The following is a 15,556-nucleotide window of genomic DNA, read 5'->3' as shown; positions in this document are numbered from 1 at the left end:
TCCGAGAGTGCTCCGTACATTCATCAAATAGAAGGACACTGATGCTCATGATATGTCTTTTGTAAAAACTCGTCTCTTAGCTTCTAAACCTCCCTGCAAAAAAACGCACCACGCGAGAAATATCCAAGCGAGTAACCCTAGTTTCTCTAAACAAAACCAGCATCAGGACCGTTAAAGAAGCGGACAATAAGCCCTTGCGAGTATCAGACCAAAAGGATGTTTGTCCTAAGACCATCAGGCGAATCCAAAACTCCTCTCCCTGCCGCCCAGCCAAATATCCTCCCCTGCAAAATCCATCACGACGGTCCTACGGAGGTCTCTCAAAGGCATTGGAGCCCAATAACGGATGCAGACAATCCAGGTAGGCACTTTCTATTATTCTCTGAGAGGCCTTTGTGTGGCCCTTGTCCTTGTGAATACGTGTCTATGACCATATAAGTCGGGCATATAATACTTTGGAAGACGGGCTCTATAGGACAAAAGTCTGCGCCCCTGACGATAAAAACAAGCCTGGGCGAATGATGTCGGCTAAATCACTATTCTCCCAGAACTAGCAACTACATATTTTCGTGGTCGGAAACTTCGCGGCCGGCGAATTGCACTTCCAGAAGGGTATCATGGTATGTCGATAGCTCCGGGCTTGCTTTGGAAGCACAGACGGGCATGGCCCCATCAAGTATTAACACTAGAAATCCAGGAGTCGTCGCCTCTCCAACAGAAATGACTCTAAAGCAACCTAAGAAAGATACCTCGCGCGGCTCGTCGAGACCTGACAACCCCGAATGCAACAGAAACACCAATAATGACAGCGATAACGATGGTAACGATGTTGACGAAGATGATGATGATGTTCAACCTTCTCCAACAATTCTTGAAGCCCAGGGAACATTTTCGAATCTTATTGTCTGGGATCATGACAAAGTACCCTCTACGGATGATGTTTTCGTGAAGGGGATAGGCGAGTGGATACGGTTTGCTGAAGCGGTACGTCGTTTTACTCAATCTCAAGTGATCCTTTCCAATGATCTTATGCCTAACGATTAATCACTCCGCTTCCTTTACGATTTGTAGATGCATTCGGATATGAATCCAATAGATTCGGAGAAAACATCCTAAAACACGAGATGAGCGTATAACCCGTGGACTAGGAATGATACCCTATTTCAATCTAGGATAATAATCAACTCCAGTGTCTATATAAATACAACGACATTATAATTTAAGTTTAGGATATATATATTAATCCTGACGGAAAGAGCGGGTCAATTCATTGGCCATAGCGTCTTGGTCGCCCTAGACCAAGACATTCAGCCATGCGGAAGAAGATATCAACGGAATTATAGACGCCTGTTTTCATAGGTACCGGTCAGCAAATCTTGGAGGAAAATAAACACAATACTCCAGGGGGCAGAATGGACAATATACCTCCAAATTTCTCCTGGCACGGTCCCATCGCGAAGACTGGCACGTCAGTCAAGGAATGAACGCCCTGACCATCGGCCACAGGCAAAGTTCCATTGGTAACGAAACCAGAAACAGCATCTTTATAGTTCACATAATAATCATCCGAACCCTTCGGGAGCTCAATGGCAGGTACTCTTGGACCATCCTTATGGACCTGGAAGTTTTCCCGACGGTCTGGATTGGCAGTGACGCCTTGATAGAGGGTGTATCGCGGATCCCACTGGGCGGGGAAATGTACGCCCTCGGTGTAGTGGAGAGACGCATCGCTCTGCTCAGTATACTGCGACAATCCAGAGTTGAAGTATGTTCCAACGGCGTTGCGTTTCTCGCGATCGGTTTCCTTCTCATTCAGGTATTTGGTGTCAACAGAACCCATGACATCAAAGCCATGCCCATGGTCAGCAGTGACGATGATAAGAGTGTCGTCAAGTTCGCCGAGGGCACGGAGTTTATTGACAGTCGCCTTGATGGTGTCGTCGAGTTCGAGGAGTTCTCCAAGGGCGCGATCGTAGTCCAGAGCATGCATCTGTTTATCAATACTGGCGGCTTCGGACATGAGGAACCAGCCCTTCTTGCCTTTGCGTGAGCGGTTATGCAGGATATCGATTGCCTTAAGAGTCATTTCCTTCAATCCGGGCTGGTCAGTGGCATCCTTGTCAGAGCCATCAGGATGATTATGTTGATTGAGCAGATTGTTCCTGTACACATTCCGATCGAGCCATTTCGCCATGACACCAACCGAGAACACACCTAGAGCCTTAGTGTTGTTAGGAGCTTGGGCAAGGGAAGTAGCGTTCCAGCTGACGCTGTATCCACGCTCTTTAAAGAGCTTGTAGTAATCCTGGCCTTTGTATGAACTCTTTCCAGACAGGAAATTTTCGGCACCACCACCAAAGAGAACATCAGGCCCATCCCATTCTGTCCAAGAGTAATTGGTTAACCCTTGGTAGTAAGAGTCAATCACATGTTCGTATTGGCCTCGATCGCGAGTATGAGCAGCCAGTGCCGCAGGTGTAGCATCGGCTAAAGAGCCAAGCTTAGCAAAATACCTTCACTATCCGGGAAAAGATATGACTTACATAAATGTGCAGTGGACACGATACCGACACCAGCGTCAGGATATATTCTATGGAAGATTTCCGCAATAGTCTCGACCTTTGGATCATCAAACGGATCTTTCGACGAATCAACATAGACACCCAGCGCATTCACCGTGGTCTTATGGCCGGTGTACAGAGCTGTGGCAGAATTGGCGGAGTCCGTGATGAAGGAGTCCATGGAGTGAGTCATCTGGTGGCCCAGCACTGGGAATTTATCCATCTGCATTGTTGTCTGATACTTTCCATTCACGGAGCGGTGGGCAATCAGGCGTGCAGCGGTGATCATGTTCGTGGTCATTCCATCGCCAATGAACAGGACCACATTCTTGGCCCTCCTGAATATGGACAGATCTTTCACTGTCCAAGTAGCAGTGGTCTTCATGCCATTGTAGTAGGTTAAAGTAGCTTCGTATTCTCCAGGTTGGTACAAGGCAACTCTACGATACACTTTCGAGGCAACGCGAACTAGCGAGGGCTTCTTTGCATCTTTGGCGAAAAGATCTACGGGGCACAATGTGAGCAGGGGGTTCGTCCACAGAAAAGTCACAGCAAATTGACCTTCAAAATGACTTACCTTCGTACCAGGAGAAGTTCCAGGTCTCTAGCTCTGGTTCCTTGACCTTGAAAAAATCTGTAGCCTTTTTGGGTTTGCTTCCGCGACGTTTGCGGGCGACGGTGAAGGTGAAGTTCGGGTCAGGTTCCCCAGCACGCGCCTCGGAGCCGTTGACAGGGGAGTGGACCTCCAGTCGAATATCGAAATACTGCCCGGGGAGGAATTCGGCCCTATCACAAATCCATCAGACATCAGCAGCTCTTTTAGAGGAGACAGGCGGTGGACATTCGTACTGGTCCGGTGGGAAGATGCAACCCAGGCCAGGACAGCCACCCAGACGTTGGAATGTCTGAGTTAGGCCGGATGCGGAGAAAAGGGCAATACCCGCAACCAACGAAAGCTTCATGGTTACGACGACAGCAGCAGAGCCGACCTGCTCGCGAGTCAAGGAGACGGGATGCCTCTTTTGAAATATGAAGACGAGGATAGACTCAGGTGGCAGGAATTCAGCTCTCTTTAAAACTGTTTCGTATCTGACTATTCGCGGGAGTGCAACCAATGCCGGGTATCCATGGATCCTGACCGAGATCGTGTCCAGGCGGGACCGTTCGCGCAGACGCCATACAGGTGATTGTGTACATACGAAAGGCCGCGAGCCAAAAAAGAAGATTCCCTCCACATTGTTCTCCAGAGCCCAAAATGGCCAATGATCGCCCTTGCGAAGGCCATGCTCCAACGGCACGTGGAAGATTGGCAGCAGGCAGCCCCAGCTTGGTGAGCAGATGGCCAGCCGGCGACAGAAGCGGTTCTGCCGTCGGATCTCTCTCAAGAGTTTCCTGCCGGGCTCTGGAAACCGACAGATTGGGGCGTGTTCATGTGCCCGTTGGTTCTCTCCATTGCACAAGGATGCACCAGTGACCAGCTTTGTGTCAATTACCGAGCTGTATTCGAATTGTATTTGTATTTGAATTGGGAGAACTCAAAATACTTTGGCTGGGCACAAATCACATGAAACGAGCTGGTATTATTGGTTGACTACCCCATTACTCAGCTCGCGCTGATCAGATTTAGTGCGGTACCTGGACTTTTTTTTGTTAACTGACCAATCACAATTCATAGTTTCACATGGCCGGTGTTGATCCGGATAGCTCGAATAAGCTTATTCTGTACCTGGTACGGACTACACTCACCCAAAACCGGACGTCACCCCTTGTAATCCGTAAGGATGTGTGTATATACATAGGCGTGTGGAAAGGAGATCACCCCCTGGATAATTTTCCATTTGGCGAAATCGTCTGCAAGGAATGGAAATGCGGCGTGGGGTGATTCCTGGTACACAGCCATCCCTGGAAATGGCCGGCGAGAATTGCAATGCCACCATGCCCAGTAGCCGACACGCAGAGAGACACGTGCTGGTGGCTTCTGGTCGACGAAGAACCTTATTCGAGGGCTCACTTTTTTCCTTTCTGTTGGTTAAGGAACTCCTCTGTGGGCGGGCCGAACTCGACCTCCATTTTAGGCTTCCCCACTCTCCTTGGCGGCGCCGTGCTCTTCGATGAATCGGCTTGGGTTATCAGAGCATGTATCCACGGCCGGCCATTAAAAAAATTCGCCCCCCGGGGAACCACGGAGGACTTCTGCCTCAGAGGGCATATTTGCCATGGATGAATGGTAGTTCGGAGGTTTCGGTTGAAATTAAACCTGCGGAGAAGCAAATTCATCAATGTGAACGCGATTGACCCTAAGGAGAGCCATAAATTCAAAAGCATCGAAGGCGCGGAAGCACTACTTTCTCTTCGTCTCTCTTTTTTTTTTTTTTTCCTTTTTTTTTTTTTTTTTTTCTTACTCAGCGACACGGAGCTCCACCATTGGACATGTAATCATGTTGACTTTCATCAAACATATCCAAGCGATTCTTCTGCGTTGAACGTATTTGTAATTGCAAGCAGCCAGGGAAAACGCTTTGTGTAGTTTCACCCTGCAGCAGATGATAGATATCCGCTGGTTGCCCATAGGTAACTAACTAACTAGTTAGTTAGTCAGCACCCCAGCCAAGGCTTTCCGTCACTTCGAGACGCTGGGTAGCAGGTCAAGAAGACCGTTTAGGGACAGAAGGAAAAATGTCAGGCAAATCTGAGGCTGAAAGCTTGGTTCCAAGGTTCAGGATCGAAAGACTCCTCAATCAAGGTTAGCAAAAAGAGGCGCTGCACGTCTGTGCAATGTCTTTTAGAGACGCGGGATGGTGCACCAAACTACCAGCAGAAGGCCCCGCGACGTCTCCTCCCGTAGCTACATGATAAAATGGCACGCTGACCATGAATCTGATATCCAACAGACCAAAATGACCGCCGGATTTCAATTTTAGGCTCTATTGATGACCAGCCTGGCGTCCTGATCATCGAGAGAGCAGCTTTCGTTGCAGATATCGGCTCCCTCAAGGCGTTCCATGCGGCATTGGGCAATGTCACAAACCTGGGCGCGAACGACATTTACCGCTGGTATATGGCCTCTTCAGGCCAAAACCACGTCAATCCACCAGACCTCAAGCTTAACCTGATATGGCCTTGTACCGAGCAACACGTTCTAAAATACTCTGCCCAGAACGTTCGGATGGTCACGGAGACCCCGGAAATATATCAAAAATATGTTAGGCCCTATATGCAGGAGAAACGGGGCAACGGTCGCCTGAACTGGGTCTTCAACATCATTGAAGGACGCAAGGAGCAGGAAGATGTGCTTCACCGGGAATCCGATCCTGAAGAGGGATTCCTACTTTTACCCGATCTTAACTGGGACAGGAAGACTATTGGCACATTACGCTTGCTGGCTCTAGTAGAGAGGAGAGATATCTGGAGCATGAGAGACTTGAGAAAATCTCATGTCGTTTGGTTGAAGCAAATGCGCCAGAAGCTTCTCGAGGCAGTTGTTAAAGTGTACCCTGAGCTTGACACCGATCAGCTCAAGCTTTACATTCATTGTAAGTGGCGCGATGCCTATCCTCTTCAGCTTACTGGCCGAAGGCTACTTCTCCTTAGATTCTTAATCTAACCTTGCGAGCCTCGTATAGACCACCCGACTTACTATCACTTACACATTCATGTTGTGAATGTCATGCTTGAAGCCGGAACCACCCAGTCGACAGGGAAGGCTTTTGGGTTAGAAAACCTGATTTCTCAATTAGATGCAATGGCAGGAGATGCAGACGCAAGCATGGCAGACGTGCCCGTCTCTTTTTTCCTTGGAGAATCGAGCGAGCTATGGACGAGCATCTTTGGGCCTTTGAAGCGAGGCGAAACGCCGAGTTCTGGGCATTGACACCGCATCGCCTCTAATACCACCAGTCTTTAAGTGATTCAAGTGAACTCTTTGTTTTATAGAGATACCATTTCATAGAATGAGAAACAATTGCACTCGACGTTAGTGGGCGAGTATGCCTGGAGCGGCCTTGGATGCGGGGACGAGTGTGCTGAGTTTGCACTATGACGCATGCTCCCCGCGATAAATAAATTCTCATCAAAGTGCTGCCTCCGGGAGCTGTCAGAACATCAACAACAAGCCGAAGAAACCCTAGAGAAAGGTCTAGCGTGGCAGATAATCTATAGAATCTTTGATTGTTATTCCTACAAAAATGGCAGACAATCCAGACTCTACCAAAGCATTCGTACCCCTCGGTAAAGTCCTCCACAACTCGTCCCGCGCCCATATCACATCTGCCCTTCAGGAGGAACAAGACCAAATCCGACGGAAACACCTTGCTAATCCTTAAAAAAATAACACCAGAAAACAACCCGGAGGTGATGTCCCACCTCGTCCACCAACTCGGTCTCTCCCCCGCTCTCGGTTTCGCCGACGTTTTTAGCATCGACGACCCAGAGCTTATCGCTTTCGTCCCCCGTCCCTCCCACGCGCTACTCCTCGTCTTCCCCATCTCTCCCGCCTATGAATCCGCGCGCATAGCCGAAGACTCCTCCAAATCCGAATATACTGGCTCGGGCCCCAACGAACCCGTGACGTGGTTCAAACAAACTATCCGCAACGCATGCGGTCTCATCGGCCTCCTGCACGCAGTCTCCAACGGCGAACCGCGAAAAAACGTCACTCAGGGATCTGATCTTGAAACGCTCCTGCGCGATGCAGAGCCGTTGGATCCGATCAAGAGGGCAGATTTGTTGTATGAGAGCTCTGCGTTGGAGAGTGCGCATGCGGATGCTGCGAAGAGGGGGGATACGGAGGCCCCCCAGGCGGATGCGAATGTGGATTTACACTTTGTGTGTTTTGTAAAAGGTGATGATGGTCGATTGTGGGAGTTGGATGGGCGGAGAAAAGGTCCGTTGGATAGGGGAATGTTACAGGAGGGAGAGGACATGTTGAGTGAGAAGGCCTTGAAAGCTGGGGTGAGAAAGTTTTTGGAGTCGGAGGCGGCTGGTGGTGCGGGTGATTTGAGGTTCAGTCTTGTCAGTCTGGGACCGGCATTTGACTAATTGTGTGCTTTGCAAATACTATGGTTTTGATTAACCACCCTGGTCCTATTTGGCTATGGAAATGATGCGGATAGCTATGTATTATCAAAAGGATTAGTTATACCACGTACTATTACGGGGATTTTCTCGATTGAAACGATGTTTCAGGAAACCTATGGGTATCTAGCATCCTATCATCCACACCACCAACGCCGAAAACATTGTTCCATTCTAAACAGGCTCAGTGGCTCCGGCATTCGTCCACCACCCATCCCAATTGAATCGCAGCACCTCATCACCACAGGACCACCAACCCGCCGTAAGATTTCTAGCAAAGACCTCGAGAGCATTGTACTCTTTCATATATCTTTGCTCACCATCCGCATCCCGCGAAGTGAAGAAAAGTTGCTCTACCATTTCCTTGAGATTCGGTTTCCGAGAGTGAACATCTGGCACAGCGGCGATGACTCTCCGTCTCAGTATATGATTCAGTTTCCCATCACTACTGGGCAGGCGTTGCCTCCCTAGAACCAACACCTCGTACGGCAGTCTCCACAGCGCACGAACAGGCGAAACTGGGTAACCACTGGTCGTCGTCTTGATCCAAACCCATTCCTCAAAGGGTTGCAGCTGGGCTGCCTTGAGCGCTTGACGAGCAGCAGAGCGAGATTTATGGTTATTTGTCGTCCAGATCGCGGCAATCCCTCCCGAGGGGTCGAGTTGGGCTTTTAAAATCCGGTTTATCAGCCTTTGAAGAACAGAGAATGTTGGTATTGTCTCGTAGTGAGCCGAACGGCTAACAGAGCGGTTGGGCCAAGGAGGGTCCATGATGACGAAGTCAAATTTTCTGTCCGATGGAAGGAATGAAAGAAGGCTGGGAAAGGAGACTGGTTGAGTTGACATGTGTGTAAGACAAAAAGCTGCCTTTGGTGGGATTGTGAACGTTATCAAACCTGCCGGTTCGACAGTCGACTTCCCCTGGCCCCGCAGGTTGGTGGCGCTGGATGTCTGCTGTGCATTTCGAATGCGTAAAAGCGCAGGAGCAGAAGATGTATTCTTCACGGTCATGCTCCGAATAGAGTTCAAGGTGGGAATTATATTCAAGCCAGGCGATAATATTAACGGGGGTACATCCTCAGAGAATGAGGCATCTTCCCGGGTGCTCTGACGTCCATCACTCAAACTAAACCCCTTTAACGCATACAATTTGCCCAAGTTTGGCTCTCCAACTTGACGATCTTGGTCCTGTTTCTTCCCAGAAATGTCCTGCAGGTAGCCAGGCCGCATCGCTCGCGGGAGGCACCATCCTTGAGTGTCATGATTAGCACGTAGTTCCCGTAACGCGTCATTAACGAGGTCCGCCAATTTGTTACGATATTCCAGTTCAACAGCCGGAATGCGCTCCATCACTCTGAGCATTGCTTTCGTGCCCTTTGGTTCAGTTGAAGGGCTCGAATAAGGATGTTCCAATGGTGGACAAGAGAAAATTGACGGCGTGCCTATCTCCTTTGAATCATCTCCAGTGTACCTGGATTCTTGCTGGGCCAGACTAATAGAAGCCGGAATGTCTATTAGATATACAGTGTGATCCTCGTTACAATAGAGGATGGCTGAAGGGCTCCCGCCCTTTGCAGGTAAAGAGCATGCCATTTTCACCAGATGGCAATGTAGGAAGATTGGAATTGATCAAACTCAAGCTTTCATTCATATCGATATTGCTATATCCACTAAAGCGTAGAGCCGATAACGATGATTTTGTTCTCACATCATATTCTTACATCCGACATCATGGAGCTAGATGTGTGATGCAAACAATACAAACAACTAGTTGGTGCAAATAGGTGCAAACATAGCCAAATCGAGACTACTCAGTTGCATATAACCCATAATTATCTCCCCCCTTATTGAATTCAGATGAACTTGGTATTGATACTCCCAGCCTTTCATTCAGTTTCAAAAAGATACAAAGTAACTGCGCACTATCAACCCTTGAATATAAAACAAACCATAATCAGCATATGACATGAAACAACAAAGTCCCTACCATACCCTAAGTAGTACGACGCCATAAGCGAAAAGTATGCAATCAAATAGACAATAATATAATTTATCCGGTTTTTTCTTTAAATGCAAACTGCCCTTGATGGACTGATTTGAGGGAGGGGGTAAAAAAAGGAAAATAGCATAGGTAAGAGGGATCACAAAGCAAACACATACACATGCATACATACATACATTTGACAAGAACAAAAGATGAATAAAACAGAAGCAGAAATGAAAGGAAAGTGGAGGGAAGCAGATATGAGATTCACACAAATTTGAAATCTTCAAATAGTTTAGAGAGGCCTGATTGCTTTTTGACCAAAAGTAGAAACACACCAGGTCAAACAAGTGAAGAGAATGAGGTCCAAAAAAGCAAGGTAGCGTTAAGGATGGTTCCGTGCCCGCCGGTGGCAGAAGTAAAACTGAATTAAAGAAAAGTCCAGGTATGTGCTGCATGACATGTGTGTTCTAATGGTCCTGGGTTTGTTTACTTGCTGGATGACCTGCAAGTTATGCACGACCATGTGCTAGCACATATGGCTTGTATGCAATATCCCACGCTTTCAAAACTCCAGGTGGTGTCAAGAATCCCCTGTAGGATAAAGGAAGCATCAGGAGGAAGTAAACAAGTTCATAAAACAAGGTGAAGAAGAAAAAGAATATGGCTGGTTTAGATACTTTTTGTTCTGTTTAGAGCCCTTCGCTTTCATTCCCTTCCTCCCTTTCAGTGATAAAAAAAAGGCAAAGGAATTGTGACCACCTTAAGAAGGGGGGAAAATAGGAAGCAGATCTCAGACAAATAGACACCGGTCGAATATTCCAAATAGAGGACTATGCTTTATCTCTATATGTCAATTAGTCAATGATCTCAGCCGATTACAAGACAAAAGATAAACTTACCCGTCCTCGGCGGCCACCGGGAGCAGACCCCTGCGAAGGCTGGGGCTGCTGATAGAAAGGTTGTGGGTAGCCATACAGCTGGCCAGCACCCATAACCGGAGTTGTGATAGGGCTGAATTGCGAAGGTGCAGCAAATGCAGGCTGCTGCATCATCGGATTGGTGCTAAGCTGCGCCGGTGGTCCGGGAATCGGAGAACTGTGGGTTTGCATGGTACGGAATGCATCTATCGAAGGAGCGTTTGTTGGATAACCACCAAAACCGTTCGTTGGCATTCCCGAGTAGAATGCTCCCTGTGGAGACATTCCACGGGATTGAGCAGCCAGGAAATTTTGGTATTGCACTTGTGGGTTAAGAGAGTTGACAGGGTCGGCACTAAAACCGGGGGCATTCATGGCATTGAAGTTACCAAGTGGAACCTGAGTGTTTATTCCACCGAGCGAGTAGGGATCGAAGGGAAGAAGGTTGTGGTCTGATGAAACGGATCGGGCCATGTTGGATGGAGAGTTGAAAGATTGAGGAGGTATATTGGGCGGGAACTGTCCGCTGTATTGCCTTTCGGGCTGAGGTGGAACATTTGCGGCGGGCTGCCTGGGAGGCTGTCTTCCTTGGTTCTTTTCTTGGCCATTTCCGTGATCCCTACCGTGATGAGTATCCCGCGATGGTCCATTTCGTGAAGAAAGTCCAACTTCGTCCATCAGGCGCTTATATCCTTGGCTTGGCGAAGTTTTTAGCTTCGTGAGGACTTTCGCCACGGTTTTTACCACTTCAGCACGCATGCTCTCTTCGAAGAAAGGTGTGGTGAGAACCTTAAATATCAATGTCGCACCGGATACCTGGTCCTTGAGGATGTTCTCTAGAGTTTCATCTCCTGAGCTGAAGAATAATGCTTTCAGGATAATCTCTCTCGCTTCTGGCTCATTCCTTTGGTTCACAATTTTCAATACAGTCAGATAGGCTACCTTGTGCGTACAGAGGTGCACCAAGTGTGGAACGAGTCGAGGAGCGAGCACAGTGCGGCGATGAGGGAAATTGCAAGTATCCAGGAACCATGTCAACAGCAGAGCCCCATTGGCATTAGTTGCCAACTGGACGCTATGAAGAGCGATGGCAGACGCAAGCATTCGTTGCTGGTCCTTCGTGGCATGGTGGCTTTCTAGACACGCTCTCATCGCTCTTGCGCCGAATCTTCCCTGTGCAATTTCCCACATCCGACTAAGCATCGTCTCAAAAATGAAGTCATTGTAGGGCGGCCCGAAGCGAAGACAGCATTGCAGGACATAATTTCCGTACTGGTCAAGGAATAGTGGAACAGTGTATGGTCGTAGGCTTTCGACGATCATTTGTTTTTGGGTGTGAGTCTTCGCTACATCTATAATCTTCTGTGCAGCCCAGGTGCCGTTCTTATGTACGCCGATTTCTGCAAGATGAGGGGCGATCGGAACGAGCATCTCTTCCTTGGTGGCTTCAGAACAGAACTCAAACAGCTTCTGCACCACAGTATTACCCAAGTAATCTGAGGATAGTTCTGCGATTTCAGGAAGCATGGCTTTAGCGGTCTCCTCAATCTCTTGGACACTGCATGCTCCATTGTCGATGCGTTTTCGGATGTCTCTGAGTTTGGGAGCATCGAAAGTTCGAGTTTGGCTCGGCTCGGGGATTGGAGCAATCTCGTCATTGAAAGACTGATAGCTGATTGCTCTCTGGATATTCTGGCTGATATGCATGCATTCGTTCTCTGACGCACCGAATTCTGTTACAATTTGGGCCATCTCTGGAAGCAATTTGGATAGCTCGGGGATCTTCGGAGAATCGACACGGCCTTCTTCCTTGCCAGAGCCTGCTGCACCGTCACCTTGCTGGCCGGAAGCATTTGGATCTGGTGTTGGAGACGACTGAGAATCGCTGTGACCAGGAGTCTCAGAAGCTGGTGTCACCGGGACCTTTGCATAACCAATACGGACAGGGCCGGCACCGGGAAAGATTTCCTTGCCATTCAAAAGCGACTTGGCTTGGATCGCGCTCTCTACGCGCTCGAAGTTGACGAATCCACAATTTTTGTGGGTCAGCACTCTAGTCGACTCAATTTTGCCATACATGCTGAAAATAGCATCTAAAGATGTAACAGTTGTCGAGACGGGTATGCTCCCAATCCAAAGCGCCCGGGTTGGTCCTTCCAGATTGTTTTCTTCGGCCACTTCCTGGCCGGGTCGCATTGTCCCAAGGCCTCCTAGTTGCATCATCTGGACGGCTTCCTGCAACTCGTCATATTCCCCTGCTTCAGCAATTCGTAAATCCGCGGCGCTAATACTGTTGTCTAGTCTGGAAGGAGTCGCAAGGTAGTTACGGATCGCCGATCGCTGAGGTGGGGTGTCTAGCACACCGGCGGTACGAGCGCGTGGCCGGCTTGCCGACGCCTGGTTTGCAAATGCTTGAACAGCGAGGTTATGCTGATGAATCTGAGCCTGAGTTGCAGCCAACTGAGCTGCTGTGGCTGCAGCTGAAGGGGTCAAGGTTCCAGATGGTATACCCGAATAGTGAGCCCCAAACTCTTCTTCATCTTCGGCATACTTTTCCTTTGCATTGACCGAGTATGAGCGGAACCTGTTCGTACCCCTGTTCAGCATCGTTAGCTCAGCAAGCAGCGGAGGCAAAGAGGGGGCTTGGTGTTGTTGTTGTTGCTGGTGCTGCTGTTGCTGCTGGTGCTGCTGTTGTTGCTGCATCATGATATCAGCAGGACGCGCCAGGGTCGCCCTTGTCTGTTGTGGAGTTTCTGCGAGGCCAAGATAATCTAAAGTTTTCACGTCAGCGTCGGCTAAGCCGTCTCGCGAAAAGGAAGACTGCGATGGAGACGTGGGTCCTTCCGAGGAGCGGATGCTGGTCAGAGTAGTAGCGCGGTCACGGCCCGAAGCCCAGTTGGTCGAGAAGAGAGACGGGCCAAAGGGGTTACTGTTTCCAAGGACGGTCGTGCGCTGTGGCATAGACCCTGCTCGAAGTCGAGATAGAAGGACTCCGCTTCCCGGAGCCGAAGTTCTTGGGGTTTCTAGGCCAGGAGGACGAAAGGGACTGGTCGATGGGGTAGGTCTAGAGGTTTTGGAATTTATGGACGACTGGACGTTGACGCCGTTGAGAGGCCCGACTGGAGAGAATCGAGAGGGAACCGTGTCAGCCCGTGTGCGTCGCGCTGGGCTCTGGATGTTCGTCTCTGGCAGTGGGATTAAATCTGGAAATTCATCCTGACCGGGGGACTCGGGGATGTTTTCTCGCAAAGGTGTTGAGTTTCCGCTGGTTGGAGGACCCCAGATATTCGGAGTCACCCCTTCTTGAGCTTGGATCTCTCTTGCCCTGAACCAGAAAAGGCAGAAAAGAAGCGAGGCACATACGTCAGCGACGAGAATTATACTTTTGGCGGTAATCAAAGGGGGGAAAAAAAAGAAAAAAAAGAAAAAACAGAAAAAAAAAAAAAAATGCTTACCGCTTGGAGTAGATGCGAGCGCTGAGTTCGTGGGAAGGGGAGCCAGCCGTCCTTCTCGCACTTCCGATTGATCCACCTGCGCTGACTAGGCCATTTGATCCTCCAAATGCGGATTTCATCGAGCCTGGCGCCTGTAGTTCGCTGGGAGACGAGCTTCCGGTCGATGTTCCCGAACGTGGCTGGCCCGTCGGGAGGTAGCTAAGATTAAGATGGCTGTCCGGTCTTGAGGAGGGTGCCATTATAGATTAAAAGATATTCTTTCCTTTTTTTTTCCTTTATTTTCGTTCGTCCGTTAAATCTATGGCTTCTCTCTGAGAAGAAAGAAATGGGTTCAGAGACGGGAAAGATGACGAAGACGGATGCGCCCAAAGGTAACTGACAACACCATTAGGTCAATAAAAAGCTTTCCGGGCCCTCCTGCAGTGTATAGAGATTAGACGAAGGGCTCAGATCGTGGCTTTGAATGGAGAGATCGCACGTTGAAAGAGGGTTGAAAGATGATTACCGGTGTCGATGTTGGCCGTAGGATCGAGTTGGAAGGCGGATTTGGGCCGTTGGGACAAGGCTTGAGCTTCAGACGCCGTGACTAGCTTCGGGGGATCCGTGGGACCAAAGTTTGTCGCAACCAGAGAACAACGGTCGGACAGCCTAGCCCGGCGAGCAATGGGTGAGCGAGACCGTCACTAAATGCACTACGGCACGCAACAGGATGAGAAGACAGGGAAAATAGCCATGCAGCCAACAAAAGGGGGGCAAAAGGAGGAAGAAGAAGAAGAAGAAGAAGAAGAATGCGATGGCACGGGTGGGCGTTCGTGGGGGCGGCAGGACGGGGTGTGGCTGGTCTGAAGCTTACAGGAGAAAACGGTCGGAGCCCCTTTCAGAAGAAGAGAATCCGAGAATTAAAAAGATCTATCGTAAGGAGAGTCGCCGAGTAAGGCACGCAGGTCCAGGCGAAGAAATGAAGAGACGATTACCAGCGTGTCATCGAGAGACGGAGATGCGTGAGGTTAAAGGCAATCGGGGTCTGGCGGCTCAAACTCGGAGAGCAGCGTGTGGTTTTTGAGGTGGGAAAATATGGGACGAATAAAAACTCACTGTGCGGGAGAGAGAATAGAAGGATAAGATGAAGAATAAAAAAAAGGAAGAATAAAAAGAGAAAAGAAAAAAAAAAAAAAAAAAAAAAAGAGAGAGAGAGAGAGAGAGAGAGAGAAGCAGAAGAGAAGATGAAGAGAGGAACAGATTAGTGGAGGAGTCCTTTTCTCTTGGTTCTGTTTGCGAGTTCAGGACAGTCCGTCGGAGGTGGAGGAGGAGAGGAGAGGAGAGAGGAGAGAGGGAAAATTGGGACGAGACGGTCTGGCGATGAAGTTCAAAGAAACACGGATTGAGTTCACCAACTCACTGGCTCTTCTCGTGTCCTGTCTCTCTACTCTCGCACACTGTCTCCCCAGATCTCTTAACACGATTAGTTATTATTATTACCATTCGAGTCTCTGCTGGTTCTGGGGCACAAGAGTCCTTTTTTTGAAACTTTCTTATTATCAGCAAGCTAGTTTATTAAAAGGC

At 49.0% G+C, this 15,556-nt stretch overlaps 6 protein-coding genes across 6 annotated transcripts; 3 read left to right on the top strand and 3 right to left on the bottom strand.

The window, feature by feature from the left end:
- The first annotated feature begins 10 nt into the window (after window positions 1-10).
- CIMG_00759 (ribonuclease H2 subunit C) lies at window positions 11-1,243 on the top strand. The gene is made up of 4 exons (XM_001246987.2): window positions 11-361; window positions 549-620; window positions 698-984; window positions 1,072-1,243. Exons 1-4 carry the CDS (start codon window positions 217-219, stop codon window positions 1,114-1,116), a joined length of 549 nt encoding a protein of 182 aa, XP_001246988.1. The 5' UTR covers window positions 11-216; the 3' UTR covers window positions 1,117-1,243.
- Window positions 1,244-1,247: 4 nt separating this feature from the next.
- CIMG_00760 (extracellular phytase) lies at window positions 1,248-4,003 on the bottom strand. Its single transcript, XM_001246988.2, has 5 exons — window positions 3,411-4,003; window positions 3,139-3,347; window positions 2,544-3,065; window positions 1,426-2,487; window positions 1,248-1,347 (listed from the first exon to the last, which is right to left on the bottom strand). Exons 1-5 carry the CDS (start codon window positions 3,521-3,523, stop codon window positions 1,268-1,270), a joined length of 1,986 nt encoding a protein of 661 aa, XP_001246989.1. The 5' UTR covers window positions 3,524-4,003; the 3' UTR covers window positions 1,248-1,267.
- A 1,121-nt stretch (window positions 4,004-5,124) lies between these two features.
- Window positions 5,125-6,532, top strand: CIMG_00761 (mRNA decapping hydrolase). Its single transcript, XM_001246989.2, has 3 exons — window positions 5,125-5,304; window positions 5,453-6,094; window positions 6,185-6,532. Exons 1-3 carry the CDS (start codon window positions 5,238-5,240, stop codon window positions 6,430-6,432), a joined length of 957 nt encoding a protein of 318 aa, XP_001246990.1. The 5' UTR covers window positions 5,125-5,237; the 3' UTR covers window positions 6,433-6,532.
- A 116-nt stretch (window positions 6,533-6,648) lies between these two features.
- Window positions 6,649-7,734, top strand: CIMG_00762 (ubiquitin C-terminal hydrolase). Its single transcript, XM_001246990.2, has 2 exons — window positions 6,649-6,788; window positions 6,898-7,734. Exons 1-2 carry the CDS (start codon window positions 6,746-6,748, stop codon window positions 7,596-7,598), a joined length of 744 nt encoding a protein of 247 aa, XP_001246991.1. The 5' UTR covers window positions 6,649-6,745; the 3' UTR covers window positions 7,599-7,734.
- A 74-nt stretch (window positions 7,735-7,808) lies between these two features.
- CIMG_00763 (MT-A70 family protein) lies at window positions 7,809-9,227 on the bottom strand (the record flags this gene model as incomplete). Its single annotated transcript, XM_001246991.2, has 1 exon — window positions 7,809-9,227. One exon carries the CDS (start codon window positions 9,225-9,227, stop codon window positions 7,809-7,811), a length of 1,419 nt encoding a protein of 472 aa, XP_001246992.2.
- Window positions 9,228-9,497: 270 nt separating this feature from the next.
- Window positions 9,498-14,471, bottom strand: CIMG_00764 (RNA binding protein Jsn1). Its single transcript, XM_001246992.2, has 3 exons — window positions 13,994-14,471; window positions 10,521-13,863; window positions 9,498-10,464 (listed from the first exon to the last, which is right to left on the bottom strand). Exons 1-3 carry the CDS (start codon window positions 14,230-14,232, stop codon window positions 10,459-10,461), a joined length of 3,588 nt encoding a protein of 1,195 aa, XP_001246993.2. The 5' UTR covers window positions 14,233-14,471; the 3' UTR covers window positions 9,498-10,458.
- Window positions 14,472-15,556: the final 1,085 nt, after the last annotated feature.

Source organism: Coccidioides immitis (assembly GCF_000149335.2).
Source record: "Coccidioides immitis RS genomic scaffold supercont3.1, whole genome shotgun sequence".
Lineage (NCBI taxonomy): Eukaryota > Fungi > Ascomycota > Eurotiomycetes > Onygenales > Onygenaceae > Coccidioides > Coccidioides immitis.
The sequence above is the reverse complement of the archived record's forward strand: the minus strand, read 5'-3'. Positions and strand labels throughout refer to the sequence as shown.